The 17,178-nt window shown below is 36.8% G+C and overlaps 1 protein-coding gene across 4 annotated transcripts in view; it reads right to left on the bottom strand.

Annotated features, from left to right (window-relative positions):
- Positions 1-17,178, bottom strand: part of LOC128702646 (cell adhesion molecule Dscam2) — a 720,609-nt gene that overhangs the window by 211,826 nt on the left and 491,605 nt on the right. For all 4 annotated transcript variants that reach the window (XM_070091879.1, XM_070091878.1, XM_070091881.1 and 1 more), the window contains exons 6-8: positions 11,341-11,458; positions 8,061-8,219; positions 6,993-7,191 (exon numbers count right to left, since the gene is read on the bottom strand). In XM_070091879.1, the coding sequence (XP_069947980.1) occupies positions 6,993-7,191; positions 8,061-8,219; positions 11,341-11,458 (476 nt within the window). The remainder of the gene's footprint in view (positions 1-6,992; positions 7,192-8,060; positions 8,220-11,340; positions 11,459-17,178) is intronic.

The raw sequence follows: 17,178 nt of genomic DNA, 5'->3' as shown, positions 1-17,178 counted from the left end.
CTCATGTAAGATTATTTTGTATAAATTAAACATATGCTTTAATGTGAATACGAGTTATATATTAGAACTAAATTGATGATAAACAACATGAAGAAAATACTGAGTGACATGATGTGAAAAGTGTCAGAGAATTAAGGAGTCGTCACTGAGGAAAGAATGTTACGTTACGACAACATAAACCAGATAATGAGAAACTCAATTTGCTTCACTGGCAAACTTTAAATTAGCCTTCACATATAGGATGGGAAAAAAGTTAATACAGGCTCTTCTAAATGTAGGTTTGGTCAAAATTTTTCTGCATTGGCAATGTGGTGCCCCTAAGTCAAAACAATCCATATTATATACAAAAATTAGAGTCTCATGACAAGCATTAAAAGTGACAACAAGAATAAAAAATATTTATGAAGAAAAACTAGGTAAATAAAAAATTAACTCGTTTGCTGTTAGGAAAGAGAGAAAACATTAAAAAAAAAGAAAAAACTAGATTGAACAAGGCTCTTTATAAAAAAAAAAGACAACCTACCTTGCAGATTGAGAGAAAAAAAAGCGAAACGAGGAGGCTGGAATTTTATATGGTGGACATGGCATACTAGAGGAGACAGTAGATTCTGCAGCTCCACAAACGTATAAGAAAACTAAACACACACACACACACACACACACACACACTAGCCAACGTCTGAGAGACAGCATGGTACTAAAATTGCTCAACGTCACTCCCAAAGGATAAATTTTAATCAGGGAGACAGGATATAATCGCCCTAATTGACTAGTCTCATTATTTCCATCTGCACATCTCCCAAGGGCACGCCATCCCAATCTCTGGTAATTGCTCTACTAGCATCTAGTTCCAGGCAAACCTATTTCACATATATGAAAATATTAGCAGCAATAGTTATATTCATAGCAACAGTACAAGTAGTAATGGTAGTAGTAGTAGTAGCAGCAGCAGCAGTAGTAGTAGTAGTTGTTACTGTAGTAGTAGCAGTAGGAATAGCAGCAGTAGTAGTGCTGGTGTAGCATTAGTAGTAGTATTAGTAGCAGTAGTAATAGAAGTAGTAATAGGTAGTTGAGGTAATGGTAGTAATAGTAACGGTAATAGTGATAGCTGTTGTAGAAGCAGAAGTAGTAACAGTAGTAGTAGGTGTAGTAGTAGCAGGAGTATCAGTAGTATTAGTAGTAGTAACAGTAATAATTGTAGTAGTTGTAATAGCAGTAGTAGTAACAGCATTTGGGCATCTTTATTCTGGAAATGTTTTGTCAGCCAGTGGCTTCTTCAGTCCAGTGCAGAGCATGATGAGCTTGAGGTAATCAGTCCCTCAGTCTGGAGTCAATATGTTCAATCCATCAGTCTGTATTGACTATGAATTGAACATCAGCATTGTTATGCATTAAGCTGAAGTATTACTAAGGAGTTCCCAGTCATCATATTAACAGCATCACCTGAGGTCCCAACTATCATCAGTTATTATTACAGAGTTCTCACTGCTTCCATTACAAACTCAGACGCGTCTTAAAACGAATCTACTCATCCATTGTATTATTAACACTGCTGTTCTCGACCATAACAGTCCAGTAGCAGAGAAGTTTCCCATAAAGTTCCAGGACTACCAGCGTTGTCCTTCATAACACAGCAGTACCACCGGCATCCTCCATAACATTGCAATACGAGCGGCGCTCTAATCCATAACACGACAGAATCATCCTTGTTATTAATGAAAAATTGTTCGGCTTGATTGACTGCAGCTTCGGGCGAACCCCGTGGCCACATCAGGCAATCTGTTCCCGTAGAGTTTTATAAACTCTCTATTTAGTTCGTTGAATGCTAGGGATATTAAAACAGACTGACACGGGCCTCCAGTTCGTTATAGCGAGCATGTATATTCATTAACGTGGGTGGGAGAGGGTTAACAAATACATATGTATTCCAGCTAGTATGTATTGATATGTAAGTGTGAATAAAAGATACATACAAGTAAAAATGCAGTGGTGTATGTATATATATACACCACTGTATGTCCTAGGATCAAGGTATAACGTCTAGCTCTGGATGTGCTTGAGTTTTGTAGGATTGTGTGGTCCTGTGGGTTAGAGCGTCATGGAATTCTCGCTCACCATGAGGCGGGCCAAAATCACATGGGTTAGTCCTCCTTAGCTAGTCGCAGTGTTGGTATTGGTACATATATATTCACACACACACACACACACACACACACACACACACACACACTCTCTATCTATATATATATATATATATATATATATATATATATATATATATATATATATATATATGCAATAAGATCACAGTAAACAGGTGATTTCAAAATATGCAAAACAACCACTCTGAAAGAATAGAGAAATTCCAAGCTCTTTCGTGACTACTCACATTATCAAGGAACTATGAAAGTAAAGCATCCAAGGAAGCTATATAAGGGGTCCGGCCAGCTTCCTTGGATGCTTCACTTTCATAGTTCCTTGATAATGTGAGTAGTCACGAAAGAGCTTGGAATTTCTCTATTCTTTCAGAGTGGTTGTTTTGCATATTTTGAAATCACCTGTTTACTGTGATCTTATTGCATATATATATATATATATATATATATATATATATATATATATATATATATATATATATATATATATATATATATATATATATGTATATATTTATGAATGTCGTGCCGAATAGGCAGAACTGGCCAATTAGCAAGAACTCATTTAAAATTAAGTCCTTTCTGAAATTTTCTTTTATATGTTTAAAGATATATTTTTTCATTAACGTTAATGTAAAAAAATTTAAATTTGCACCAAAAGAATCTTAGAAAACTTACCTAACCTTATTATAACAAGAACAATTTATTTTACCCTAATCCAACTAAATATTTTAAATGCGTTTACAATAATTTAATACTAAACAAACACAATCAAATATACTTTTTTCGTTAGGTTCAGAATGATTTTGACGAAATTATTGCATACACAAATTTTCACTTGTCCTATATGGCAAGATGAGCGTTGCTATTTAAGCCAAGATCGCAACTTCTGCCTATTCTGCACGACATTATATATATATATATATATATATATATATATATATATATATATATATATATATATATATATATATATATATATATGTGTGTGTGTGTGTATGCAAAACAACCACTGTGAAAGAATAGAGAAGTTCCAAGTGCTTTCGTGACTACTCGCATTATCAAGGAACAATGAAAGTAAAGCATCAAAGGAAGATATATAAAGGGGTAGCCCACACCTCACTATCAGATCCCACAACAACGAAACACCTGACGCGAAACAGCAGGCCCACCGGCCGAACTAGACAGGTCCTTCATACAACCCACCAACAAACTATTCTACTCAAGAAATAAGAAATTTAAAAAATTATTATTTGTCCAATGTATTATTAAATTCTTCCCAAATTCTATTATTTATAAATTGATCTAATTTATATAAACCAAAGGAAATATTCATATTATTGTCAAAACTGCTTTTTATGAAACAAGATTCAATTATATTCCTGTCGACCATGGGCTTGCTTGATACTACTATCTCAACTTTTTGAAAATCAATTGGATGGTTAAAATCTCTTACATGAATAAATAGAGCATTGGAATCTTGTCCAGTTCTAATGCTATATGTATGTTGTTTTAATCTTAGTTCGAGATTTTTACCAGTTTAACCGTAATAAACTTTATCGCAAATTTTACAAGGAATCTTAGACACATCCGTCAGCATTTTGGGGGGAATTCTTTATCAAAAGTTTTTTTACTGTATCAAGATTTTTTAATACAATTTTAATATTAAAAGTCTTAAGAAGAGAAGGCATATCAACCAAGTTTTCATGGTAAGGGAGAACCAACATATTTTTAGTTGAATAAGGCTGGTTGTCCCTTTTTTTTCAACTAAAAATATGTTGGTCCTCCCTTACCATGAAAACTTGGTTGATATACCTTCTCTTCTTAAGACTTTTAATATTAAAGTTGTATTAAAAAATCTTGATACAGTAAAAAAAAACTTTTGATAAAGAATTCCCCCCAAAATGCTGACGGATGTGTCTAATATTCCTTGTAAAATTTGGAATAAAGTTTATTACGGTCAAACTGGTAAAAATCTCGAACTAAGATTAAAACAACATAAATATAGCATTAGAACTGGACAAGATTCCAATGCTCTATTTATTCATGTAAGAGATTTTAACCATCCAATTGATTTTCAAAAAGTTGAGATAGTAGTATCAAGCAAGCCCATGGTCGACAGGAATATAATTGAATCTTGTTTCATAAAAAGCAGTTTTGACAATATGAATATTTCCTTTGGTTTATATAAATTAGATCCATTTATAATTAATAGAATTTGGGAATAATTTAATAATACATTGGACAAATAATAATTTTTTAAATTTCTTATTTCTTGAGTAGAATAATTTGTTGGTGGGTTGTATGAAGGACCTGTCTAGTTCGGCCGGCGGGCCTGCTGTCTCGCGTCAGGTGTTTCGTTGTTGTGGGATCTGATAGTGAGGTGTGGGCTACCCCTTTATATACCTTCCTTTGATGCCTTACTTTCATTGTTCCTTGATAATGTGAGTAGTCAGGAAAGCGCTCGGAACTTCTCTATTCTTTCACAGTGGTTGTTTTGCATATTCTGAAATCACCTGTTTACTGTGATCTTATTGCACATTTTATATATAATATATATATATAATATGCAATAAGATCACAGTAAACAGGTGATATCAAAATATGCAAAACAACCACTGTGAAAGAATAGAGAAATTCCAAGCGCTTTCGTGACTACTCACATTATCAAGGAACTATGAAAGTAAAGCTTTAAACACCTGACGTGCGCCGACCCAACTTGGATAGGTCCTTGGCACAACTCACCCCACAAACTATTCTACCCAAGAAATAAGAAATTTTAAAGATTATTTGTCCAGTGTATTATTAAATTCTTCCCAAATTCTATTAATTATAAATGGATCTAATTTATATAAACCAAAGGAAATATTCATATTATTGTCAAAACTGCTTTTTATGAAACAAGATTCAATTATATTCCTGTCGACCATGGACTTGCTTGATACTACTTTCTCAACTTTTTGAAAATCAATTGGATGGTTAAAATCTCTTACATGAATAAATAGAGCATTGGAATCTTGTCCAGTTCTAATGCTATATTTATGTTGTTTTAATCTTAGTTCGAGATTTTTACCAGTTTGACCGTAATAAACTTTATCGCAAATTTTACAAGGAATCTTATAAAGTTTATTACGGTCAAACTGGTAAAAATCTCGAACTAAGATTAAAACAACATAAATATAGCATTAGAACTGGACAAGATTCCAATGCTCTATTTATTCATGTAAGAGATTTTAACCATCCAATTGATTTTCAAAAAGTTGAGAAAGTAGTATCAAGCAAGTCCATGGTCGACAGGAATATAATTGAATCTTGTTTCATAAACAGTTTTGACAATAATATGAATATTTCCTTTGGTTTATATAAATTAGATCCATTTATAATTAATAGAATTTGGGAAGAATTTAATAATACACTGTACAAATAATCTTTAAAATTTCTTATTTCTTGGGTAGAATAGTTTGTGGGGTGAGTTGTGCCAAGGACCTATCCAAGTTGGGTCGGCGCGCGTCAGGTGTTTAACCGTTGTGGGATCTGATAGTGAGGTGCCGGCCAGACCCCTTATATAGCTTCCTTGGATGCTTTACTTTCATAGTTCCTTGATAATGTGAGTAGTCACGAAAGCGCTTGGAATTTCTCTATTTTTTCAGAGTGGTTGTTTTGCATATATATATATATATATATATATATATATATATATATATATATATATATATATATATATATATATATATATATATATATATATATATATATACTAATAGGAATATTTTATTACATAATATGGTACAGAAGATCCAAGAGATACACTATTGACATAAAGGTGGCACACACGGTACATGTTGTTACGTGTGTATCACCGATTATAAGGCGAAAATCTCATCCAGCTCCTCAGAGCTGGGGCGTGTGCCCAAAATACAGCAGGCATTACCCCTTTGAATAGCCGCACTGAGCCGCTGGAACAGGAAACTAGCTGCCCTTGGATCCCTAGTTACCCTGATGAGTCTTTTTCCCAGCTCCTTAAGGAATTTAGATGCACTCTTTCCCCATGAGCCAAGGGTCTCTGAGCCTATGGGAACAAACATATAATGATGGGCAAGTTCTCCATATTTTCTAGACTTTTGGGACTCCCTGAAGCTGGCAGCTGCCCCTCCTTCCTCCCTGGTGTATTGGAGATAGGTATCAGCCAAGGTAGATGCACATGTATATATATATATATATATATATATATATATATATATATATTATATATATATAATCTCCGGACACGGTCTAGTTTTCATTTTCAACTTGTGGATGTATGACTCGTGCATATATGTAAGTATGCATTGTTGCATGTGTGTAGGTATATGTTGTTTGTATGCGAGTGTTCGTTTGTGGGATTTACTTTTGATCTTTGCAAACGAAAGCATTTGGTAAGTGGGTGAATGTTGCGTACGTGTATATCAACATCCCACCTACTACCCATCACGACACTTGCCTCAAGGAAAGTGTCTTGGTGCAGGTGGAGGGAGCTTGATCTGTGGAGATGGGGGTACTCCTGCCTTCCATGGACCAAATGAGGTTCTCTCTCATTCCTCATTCGCTCTACCCTTTCGACTTAAGCGCTTCCAAATATTTTTTTATCACTATATAATTATTATTATTTTCGCCTTTTCACTCTAACTTGCCCAGATTATTCAGTCAATGTACTAACACTTTTAATTAGGTGATCTAATTATAATTTCACCTAGGCAGTGTGTAAATATTAACATAACACCTATATCACCTAGTCAGTGAATCACGTGCAATTTAGCACCACCTAAATACCTTATATTCACCTTCCAAACTGCTCACCTGTCCGATGTGGAGCGTCTTATCGTAGGTGGTGAGGCGAGGTAGGGGAGGGAGGGGCCTCCCCTCCTTGTACCAGGTGAGGGAGGTGACAGGTGAGCCGGAAACACGGCAGGTGAGGCGTGTAGGTCGACCAAGGTCCACACGTTGAAGACTGGGTTCTACTGAGGTGCTCAGGTGCTCCCTCACCTGGATGTTGACTCTAAGAGAAGATGCGGGGAGAGATGAGTACTAGGAGATGAGTGCTACATGAATGCTAGATCAGTGCTAGGTGATGTGTGCTAGGAGATGACTGTTAGGAGATGAATGCTAGGAAATGCTTTTGTTCTAACATCTCCAACAGTTTAGTGCTAGGAGAACAAAAGAATTTCCTGTGGATAATATATATTTTTTAATAACGCCGAGAAATAAAAAAAAATAAAAAAAACATCACATGCTTTTCCATAAGACACATACACACACACACACATACACACACACACACACACACACACACACACACACACACACACACACACACACACACACACACACACACACACACACACACACACACACACACACACACACTCAAGCAGTATGCTCCAACACGTTCCGAGAGATAAGGAGGAGAGCGAAAAAATCCTGGGCACACTAACAGTCGAGCCAGAGTAAACTTCCTGTAAATTGAAAAAAAAGTATACTTGCAAGAACTTCGTTTAAATTTGTAAATCGCATTTAAACAGAAACAGTGTGTGAAAATTGTCAGGAGATGAAAGATTTGTATATTTGAGTTTCAAGGACCGTTGAAGATGATTTTTTTTGAGGCTGAATTTAGTCACACACACACACACACACACACACACACACACACACACACACACACACACACACACACACATTGCATGAGAACAAACAATACAAAAACCTGTAAATGTAAGAACAAATCCAGAAAAAAATAAATATGAATAAATATAGAAATGGAAACTACGTTGATGTACATGAGAGTACACGAGATTGCATGAGTCCATGAGAATGCATAAAAATGCATGGGAGTACATGTGAGATAGTATAAGCAGAGATGTTTCTCACCTGTAAGAGTCGGTACCAGCAGAGTTGTTTGCCACACAGATGTAGTGACCAGAATCTTCCTGTCTGGCTCCCGATATTAACAACTGGCCCTCTACCACCTGTACACGCCCACTGCTACCAACACCCACACGCCCACGGGCGTCGTCCTCGTGGTACCATCTGTGTAGAGAGAGAGAGAGCAAGAGTAATATATCCCGTAATACTCAATAATAACCCGCATGGAGACAAGCTCTATATTTCGACCCCCTTCTGGGATCCTCTTCAGCTGAAGAGGATCCCAGAAGGTGGTCGAAATATAGAGATTAAGCAATCTTCTGAGTTTGTGTCTCCCTGTGGGTTACTACTGAGCATTGATAAACGTTCATTATATTTCAGTTATTCATATCTCATAATATCCCAGATAACTAGGTTTTACTCTTCTATTTCATGTTATCTATTGTTCTTTAGTTCTTTATAACGTTAATAATAGTTTCAAGAATGTCTCATACTTCTATCTTGAGTTATATTATTTTTAGCATAAATGAATTTTTTTTATCCTCATAGAACACTTCTCTAGTTTTTACCAATTGCTTTCTTCTAGGCTCTCCTAACCTCTAGTTCTGTCTAGTAACATATCTAGTTCTTGCCTTCAGGTTGTGAAGATGGTGGGATTATTTAGCTTCTCCAACTGCTTGAGGTGAAAGTTACATTAATTACTACTATTATTACTACTACTACTTCCACTGCTTCTACTTATACCACTACTACTACTACTACTGCTACAGTAACAAGTACTGCTACTACTATTATTACTACTAATACAAGAACAACTACTGCTACTTCTAATATGTGGCATGCAAAGAGTACGTAACCTTTATTCGGCGCATGTACACATCCTCACTGAAAGGCTATCTCCCCCAACCAGCGAACAAGGTACTAAGGGTTGATGATGGGGCCCCCGTCGTTCAATCAGTAACCAGGTTCCAGCCAATGAGAAGATGGTTTTGGCAATCGCAAAGGTGTTGTGGGTACCACACACCTGTCTGCCCTTGTCATTCCCATTCTAGAGCTGGTTGAAGCACGGTTTGCTCCCTAGTGGCTTCTATTCTGCCTTGCTTACCGTGGAGTGCACTAATACCTATTGTTGTACATAGTTAGTGTGACTTTGTAAATGGTCCAAGTCGGACCGAAACGCCGTCGTAAGCTCCTCTCTTCTATGTGCGGGTTATTTGTGTATCGTTCCAGTCACGGTATTGTGCCTTTTTTGTTATTTAATTCTGTTCTTACTTGGCGAACGATAATACAAGTGCTGTTTATTTTACACCCTTTACACCCAGGATAATAGGCCTTTGGGACTCCTGGGTTGTAATATAATACAATAACAATTATTACTACTGTCACCACTCACATCACAACTACCATGACTACGATCTATTTTTATTTATTCTTTACGAAATAAAAATGATTGATTTAATTACTACTATCACTACTCATACTACTACTGTTAATGCTGCCAGTCTTACTACTACTACGACCACTTCTACTATTAACAATTATAACAATGATAATTATAATATATTTTCTATAACTTAATATCAAAAACATTGGCGTGCATACAAAATTGCATATTACAATTATTGTTGCTTAAGAATAAAAATAAATATTATCCGTATTCCGAGCGTAAATATAATATTTTTTTGAAAGATATTAATGCAGAGTGGGAAATTAGGTGACTGATTTTACTGATGGAAATTACGAATATTTCGAGGTGACTGGACGTATCCAGACGTAATTCATTACTAATGAAGACGTCAGATTGGATTACTGTAGGTTACTGGAAAAGTTGATAAGTAAGACAGAAGTGCAACGGTTAAGTATCTTTGTTCCGCATACATGATAGGTGTCTTGAGTATAGGTGAAACGATTGTGAATAAAGATACCTAACTGTTGCACTTGTATCGTACTTGTCAACTTGTCGGTATTATATAGCATTGTTATATCAGGAAAGTGTTTATAGTTTTTAATTGTATTTATGATGGATAGCAACTATTTAGTGCAGCTCTAACACACACACACACACACACACACACACACACACACACACACACACACACACACACCTAGTAGCAACCAGTGATGAGGCGGGCCAGGAGCTATGAATCGACCCCTGCAACCATAAATAGGTGAGTACACACACATACACAACTAAAAGCAATTATACGATTATTTTAGCTACTGTTTACATCAGGATGTCACCTGGCAGAAGAGTGCATTAAATAATTATACCGAAGCTCTGATAATTAAAATATAATTGTATATTTGACTGTATGAAATTTGATAATTTGAATAAAGATCATGTTCTTCGTAGAACCTCGTTACCATGAACAACTTCTGTCAATGCATTTTGTTTTTAAATACATAAAATTATTTTATTGGATCATCTCTTATACTTATAAATAAGTTAATTATAGAATTTCATTGTCTTAGAATAAATATATTTGTACGTTTGATGGTAATCGTCTTTGGAAGAAGGTAACGTAGATTTTGCGAAAAATATTTCATTGTTTCGAGGACAGATAATAAATTATTTAAAGTTACAAATTAACAAAACTACGTTAAAATGAAAAGGTAAGAGAAATAATGAAGAGGATAATATTATCAGGAGAAATTCGTTGAGCAATAAAAATATCTAGGTCATTGTGCAACAGTTGCTGCTGCTGCTGCTGCTACCACTACTGCTACTAATATTACTATTACTACTACTACAACTACTGTTACTACTACTACGACTACTAACTACTGCGACTATTACTACGACTAGTACTATTACTACTACGACTACTACTATTACCACCCACCTCTCTAGTCTTCTGGTATTTCCCTCAATATGTCTGCCTTCTAATGTTCTTCCACTCCATTCTTCAGACCTGTTTTATAGTCTCCCATTTTCTCCATCAGTTGTGAATTTATGATGGTCCAGAGCGGAGTGAAACGCCTAACATTTCCTCTCCCAAGAATATATTATTGGTGAATTCTGCTTCATTTATATCCATCAAAGGTACTTCTGTTATTTACTTACTAATTCTCTCTATTCCTATCTTATTTTTCTACCACCACTGTCCACTAATCCTACCCATCTCTCAGATTTTTGCAAATATAATAATATAAGAACATCGGAGGAATGCGGAAGGTTTACTGATCTATTCTACACAGATCTAACCTTTATCACTCCACCTTGTTCTTCACGCATCTATTCCAAGGTACTGTTCAAAAGTATTGCCTCTAACCGCGAGGAACTCACGTGACTGTGGGTGTGGGATGTCCTCGAGCGACGCAGGGCAGGAGGACATCTTCACGAGTCCATGGTCGAAGGAGATCACGTCGAAGCAGAAGCTGAGGTCGGCTCAGCAAAGGTTCACCTGAGGAAGAAACCCAGTGGATTGTACTTTGGATTATTCGGGAGGGAGGGAGAGGAGAGGTTATAGAGGTGCTGGTGGTAGGGAGAGTGTTGGTGATTGGTTGTGGTGCAAGTGGTAGTGATGGAAACAGAGATGGTGGAGTTTGAGGTTGATTATCGGGGTTGGTTGATGGAAATGATAAGAATGGTGTTTGTGTGTGTGCGTAACGTTGACAATGAGGGCTGGTTGTACTAAAGCGGACTCTCTCTCTCTCTCTCTCTCTCTCTCTCTCTCTCTCTCTCTCTCTCTCTCTCTCTCTCTCTCTCTCTCTCTCTCTCTCTCTCTCTCTCTTTTCCCGTAACTCATTAAATTACACTCATATCCAAGACATCGTGGTATTATTTATAAGAGTCTGAGGAGGGTGTGTGAGAGGCGGCCGCGTCACAGATTAAGGAACATCAAGATAGGCATAAAATCCTCAAAATTGACTGAAAATGGAGATTAAAATGACTGGAAAACATACATTATGGTGATTGAATTTTCTCCAAGAAGCCCGATAGAGGAGGTTACCTTGGTAATTATTGATCAGGAGAGGGTGAATCCGTTTGCCAGAGTGGTAGTAGCGATATCAATGGTGGTAGTAGCGATACCAATGGAAATAGCGATACTGATGGTGGTGGTAGTGATACCAATAGTGGTACCAGCGATACGAATAGTGTTAGCAGCGATACTGACGGTGGTAGTAGCGATACCGATTCCGATTGTGGAAGCATAGTGATCGTAACTACAGCAGTAAAAAGCAGTGTCGAGGGCGATAATGAGATAGATACCTGAGGTACGGAACGATATACCGTGGTGATAGCCAGTGATAACGATGATAGCGATAACGAGTGAAACAAATGAGTAGCTATAATATCCAGCGAGAGCGACAATTGCCAGCGATAGTGATAATCACCAGTGATAGCGATTAAAACCAGCGATGGGAATAACTAGCGATAGCGATAATCGGCGACAACGCTAATAACCAGCGATAAGTAGCGATAATGGATTTTATTATTTTTACTAAAGGTAATAATGTAATCAAATTTGTACATTTATCACGGGAATATCATAACGGAATATAAATACATATCAAATCATTGTAAAATAATAAGACATCTCCTTATTTTATTGCTAAATTGGAAGATATTTTTCACTAATGCAGTACGAAAAAATCCAAAAGTTTTCAAATACAATATGAAAAAAATACAAGATTTTCCAATACAATATGAAAATATACTGTAAAAGGTTGAAAGCCTATCGACTACACTACCAGTCTAGAATAATTTAATGCACAAAACTGTGATTAAAATCTCATTTTATATACACTGAGAGACGTACAACTTTTGGTGTGTATATTCCGAATGTTAGAAAATAAAGTTCAAATTCTTTTAGATATTATAATCCCGAAGCAAACATTTCTATATACCAGAGTAAATATGATCAAGCAAACTGTTGACATCCGGAAGTAATAAAAACATTACAATTTTCAATTTTAATTTTGTTCTAGACTATTAAAACCGAAATATTTCATCTACTGAACAGCATTAGTTTTCTGGTCTGCTGTGACGAACAGTTTCAATAATGATCGACTTTATTACAATGGATAAGCTTAACATATTTTAGTAATTTATTTCTTGTTTTATATTCACTTTCGTTCTGTCTTAACTATGGGCCATGGTTGCTATAACTTTTAAAATATAAAAAGTAGTATTACTATGTCTGGAGCCATTGTCAAGTCACAGTAGACGAGAAAGGTAGAGAAGGCCGAAAGACCATTCAACATGCTCTCATGTCCTTTACTTTTCTTGTCTCTGTTATGACTTGACAAGAGAGTAAGACGGACCGAAGCGTCATAAGGTTGTTTTTATATATACGGGTGTTGCTATAGATGACTCGCATGCACTTTTTTCTTCTATGATTGTATATATATATAGGAATATTCATTGCTCACATGAGTAGAAAAACAATAGAACAAGGTGTCCCGTTATGAGGGAGCAATCAGCCTGAATGACCCTCGTCCCGTCGATGGCCTTCAAACCCCATTAACCAGCTAAAGAGTGACAGCAATCAGCAATTAGATAAGACAGCTAAAACCACCAGCAATCGGATATATATTACTTTTGCCTTTTTTTGTCTCTTCGTTCGTTATAACCAACATATTTTAATAAACGTTGGATCAAAAACAAAAGACTTCCAATGGGACAGTAACATAGGGAAGCTTGCACCTCTGAATGGAAAGTTCAATGTATGATATAACGAGCAAGATACATCCCGTGGGATGTCAACAACCAATGAAGTGAGGAACTACAAATAGAGACAATAAAAGAGTAGTAAAATGTAAGTGTCGATAATCCCTGGAGGATAAAAGTTAGAGACGAAGGAGAAATCGATACAGAGATAGAGAGAGAGAGAGAGAGAGAGAGAGAGAGAGAGAGACGCAGAGGCAGAAAGAACGAGGCTTTCTGACCAAGAAGAACGCAGACAGAGACAAAGAAAGAGAGACAGACAAAAAAACACAGGAAAAGATGGAAGGAATAGGAGAAGATAGAAAGATTACATAATTATATAAAAAATAATACAATTAGAGCATGCCATTATCACCATCAACAATGATCGTTTGATGATAAAATTGTTGAGAATATAATAAGAGCCTAATTATGCAAATATTAGGGCATCATAATAGCCTAAAGCTACAGACTAATTACCTTGCCTGCCTCTATTTAGAGCTAACTGAAAAAATATTATTATTATTATTATTATTATTATTTTTATTATCACATTCCTGTAGGACCACTAAGTTCGTAGGGAAATATAGAATTGCTGAGGAATGGAAGGACGGTATCCCCAATTTCTTGGATCAAACCCTCTTTAGAAGATACCCCTTTTGAATGGAAGCGTCAGATATTGGAGATGTGAACTACAGGTTATATGCTTCTTGCAGACAGATCAGCCGGTCTGCAAAGGTTGGACCAACGGGAAACTAGCAACAACAGGCTGATTAAACAGGCAATCGCGATCTCAGGCTGGGCTTCGAAGGCAGAACTCAGGAAATTAGCCACGGACTTGACACAGGTGTGCCAAGCAAGTTAATGAATAAAGCTGACATGTATAGTGAAATGTGGGTTGTGTACACCATAGAGTTTATCATGCGGTTAGACTAGACATTTCGATTCATTTATTTAGATCTCTACAAGTATAAGTATATTATATATAATATGCATATTATGTATAATGTGTATACTTTAAGTATGTGCATGTATACTTAGTTAATTTATATAGATCATTCTCTTTCATCAATTTTTTCCTGTAATTGATATTAAGAGTCAATTCCGAAGATTGCTCTTTCCTCTACACTTTCTGCGTTATCCTTGCAAATCTCTCCTTTTACTTCACGTATTGCACACGTATAATATACTGGAGGGAACTGCTGTGTTGCAATGGCAGTTGCATAAAGTTGGAAGCATGAAAACCACAAGTAGAAAAAATCTAATAGAAATTTCAAATCACGTAACTCTGAGAAGCCTTTTCCCAATAGCCAACTCTGAATTTAAAAGACACTGTGTTTAAACACCGTGTATTTAAACAGTATTTAAAAAGCATAGATGTTTAAAAGACAGGTATTTAAAAGATACAGATGTTCAAGTGACAGTTCGCTCTATGTAGAACCTTAACTTGATAAAACTGTACACAGACGTGTTCTACACAGGTTCTTTCATTACTGCCGGCAGGAAGACTTTGTATTCGTCTTATTTTATATTTTAATGGCTCTAACTTGGTGCATTTGTGCCGCTTAAAAGAAATGTCGACTCTAGTAGTTAAAGTTGATCAGTCAGGTTTCCTCAGCCTTTACTGAGGAAAAACGTCTGTCACAACACAACAGACACACGCTGCCCATATGACGCATAACACAACAAAAACACACATCTTCCACAACGTTACAACACACGACACCCCTGTTCCACACCATGGCAGAACACACCTGTGAGAACAAAGGTGCGACATGCGCACACGCACGCACACGCACGCACGCACGCACGCACACACACACACACACACACACACACACACACACACACACACACACACACACACACACACACACACACACACACACACACACACACACACAAACCCAGCAGCATTAAGCCAGGTTCGATACTATTACAACTGTGGATTACCCTTGGCATCAAAGGGAATAAAGCGTTCGCTGACAATACGCTGCACATTGGCTACGATAGATGTGAACCTCGACACACATTCGTAATTCAAGATAATCACAAAACAATATTTCGTCCTAAAGAGAATAGATACATATATCTGTCACTCTGACGTACATGAGCAGTAGCAGCAGCAGCACCACCAGCAGCGGTAGCCGCTTAAATAGAGGCATCAACAGCGGAAACGGCATAAACAGAAGAATCATGAAAAGAAAAAACTTAGAAGCAGCATAAGCAACAGCATTAGCAGCAGCACCAGCAGCAGAAACAATAACAGAAGCAGAACTAGTGGCAGTAACAAGAACAACAAAATAATCAACAATTTCATCAGCTGCGTGTACAGTAGCAGAAGCGTTTCTAGCACTATTAACAGCAGCAACAGCAGTAGTAGTAACAGCAACAATAGCAGTTATAGCAGCAGCAGCAACAACAACAACAACAACAACAGAAACAAAAGCAGCTCCGTTGATGGATATTACAGAGTAAAGTCCGTAATATTCTGCTCTGTACTCGACGAGCTGTACTCGACGAGCTGTACTCGACGAGCTGTACTCGACGAGTTGTACTCGACGAGTTGTACTCGACGAGTTGTACTCGACGAGTTGTAGTCACCGAAATGGGTTTGAGAGGGTTGAGTTCTCCTTGAGCGAAACGTTGTCGTAACAAGTCTCTCCCTGAGCGAAATGTCCTCGTAATAAAGCTCTTATGAATCCAATGTTATCCTAATACAGCTGTTCTTGAGCGACACATGTTAATAAAATTCCCCTCGAGCGAAACAATGTCTTAATCCAACTCTCTTTGAGCGAAAGGTTGTCTTATAAAATTCCATCTTGAGCGAAACTATATCTTAATAAAACTCCCCTTGAGTCAAACGTTGTTTTAATAACGCTCTCATTGAGCGAAACGATCCCTTAATAAAGCTTTACTCAGCGAAACATCTCAATACAGTCCTCCTCCTGTTGTACGAGTCTGTACAACGCTGTATGACCCTTATGGGGTTAGATCTTAGACTTAATAATAATAATAATAATAATAATTAATAATAATACGCGTCTCTAAAACCCTACCGTAACTCTCTTCTATATTTCTCTAAATCTTTAAAGCAACGTTATCACTAGAATACTTCTCAGGACATAGTTTTATTGCGCGTTTTATTAATTTTTGTCCACTTTTTCATTTTATTTGTTCCTATATTTGAGAATATTTCACCTTTCTCACCCCTCAAGGAAGGTTCCTTGATGTTGGTGAGGGGCTCTTGATTTAGGGAATTGGATCTGTGCTCCAGTTCCCCAAATTAAGCCTGAATGCCTTCCACATCCCCCCCCAGGCGCTGTATAATCCTCTGGGTTTAGCGCTTCCCCCTTGATTATAATAATAATTCACCTTTCTCATCCGGCTGATTCTGTTTCTCACTAGTGATGCTCACTGAAAGGAAACAGGATATTTTCTGAAGAATCAGCATATCTTTATTATGTGGATTAA

The sequence above is a fragment of the Cherax quadricarinatus genome, chromosome 37, assembly GCF_038502225.1.
Source record: "Cherax quadricarinatus isolate ZL_2023a chromosome 37, ASM3850222v1, whole genome shotgun sequence".
Classification (NCBI taxonomy): Eukaryota; Metazoa; Arthropoda; class Malacostraca; order Decapoda; family Parastacidae; genus Cherax; species Cherax quadricarinatus.
The sequence above is the reverse complement of the archived record's forward strand: the minus strand, read 5'-3'. Positions and strand labels throughout refer to the sequence as shown.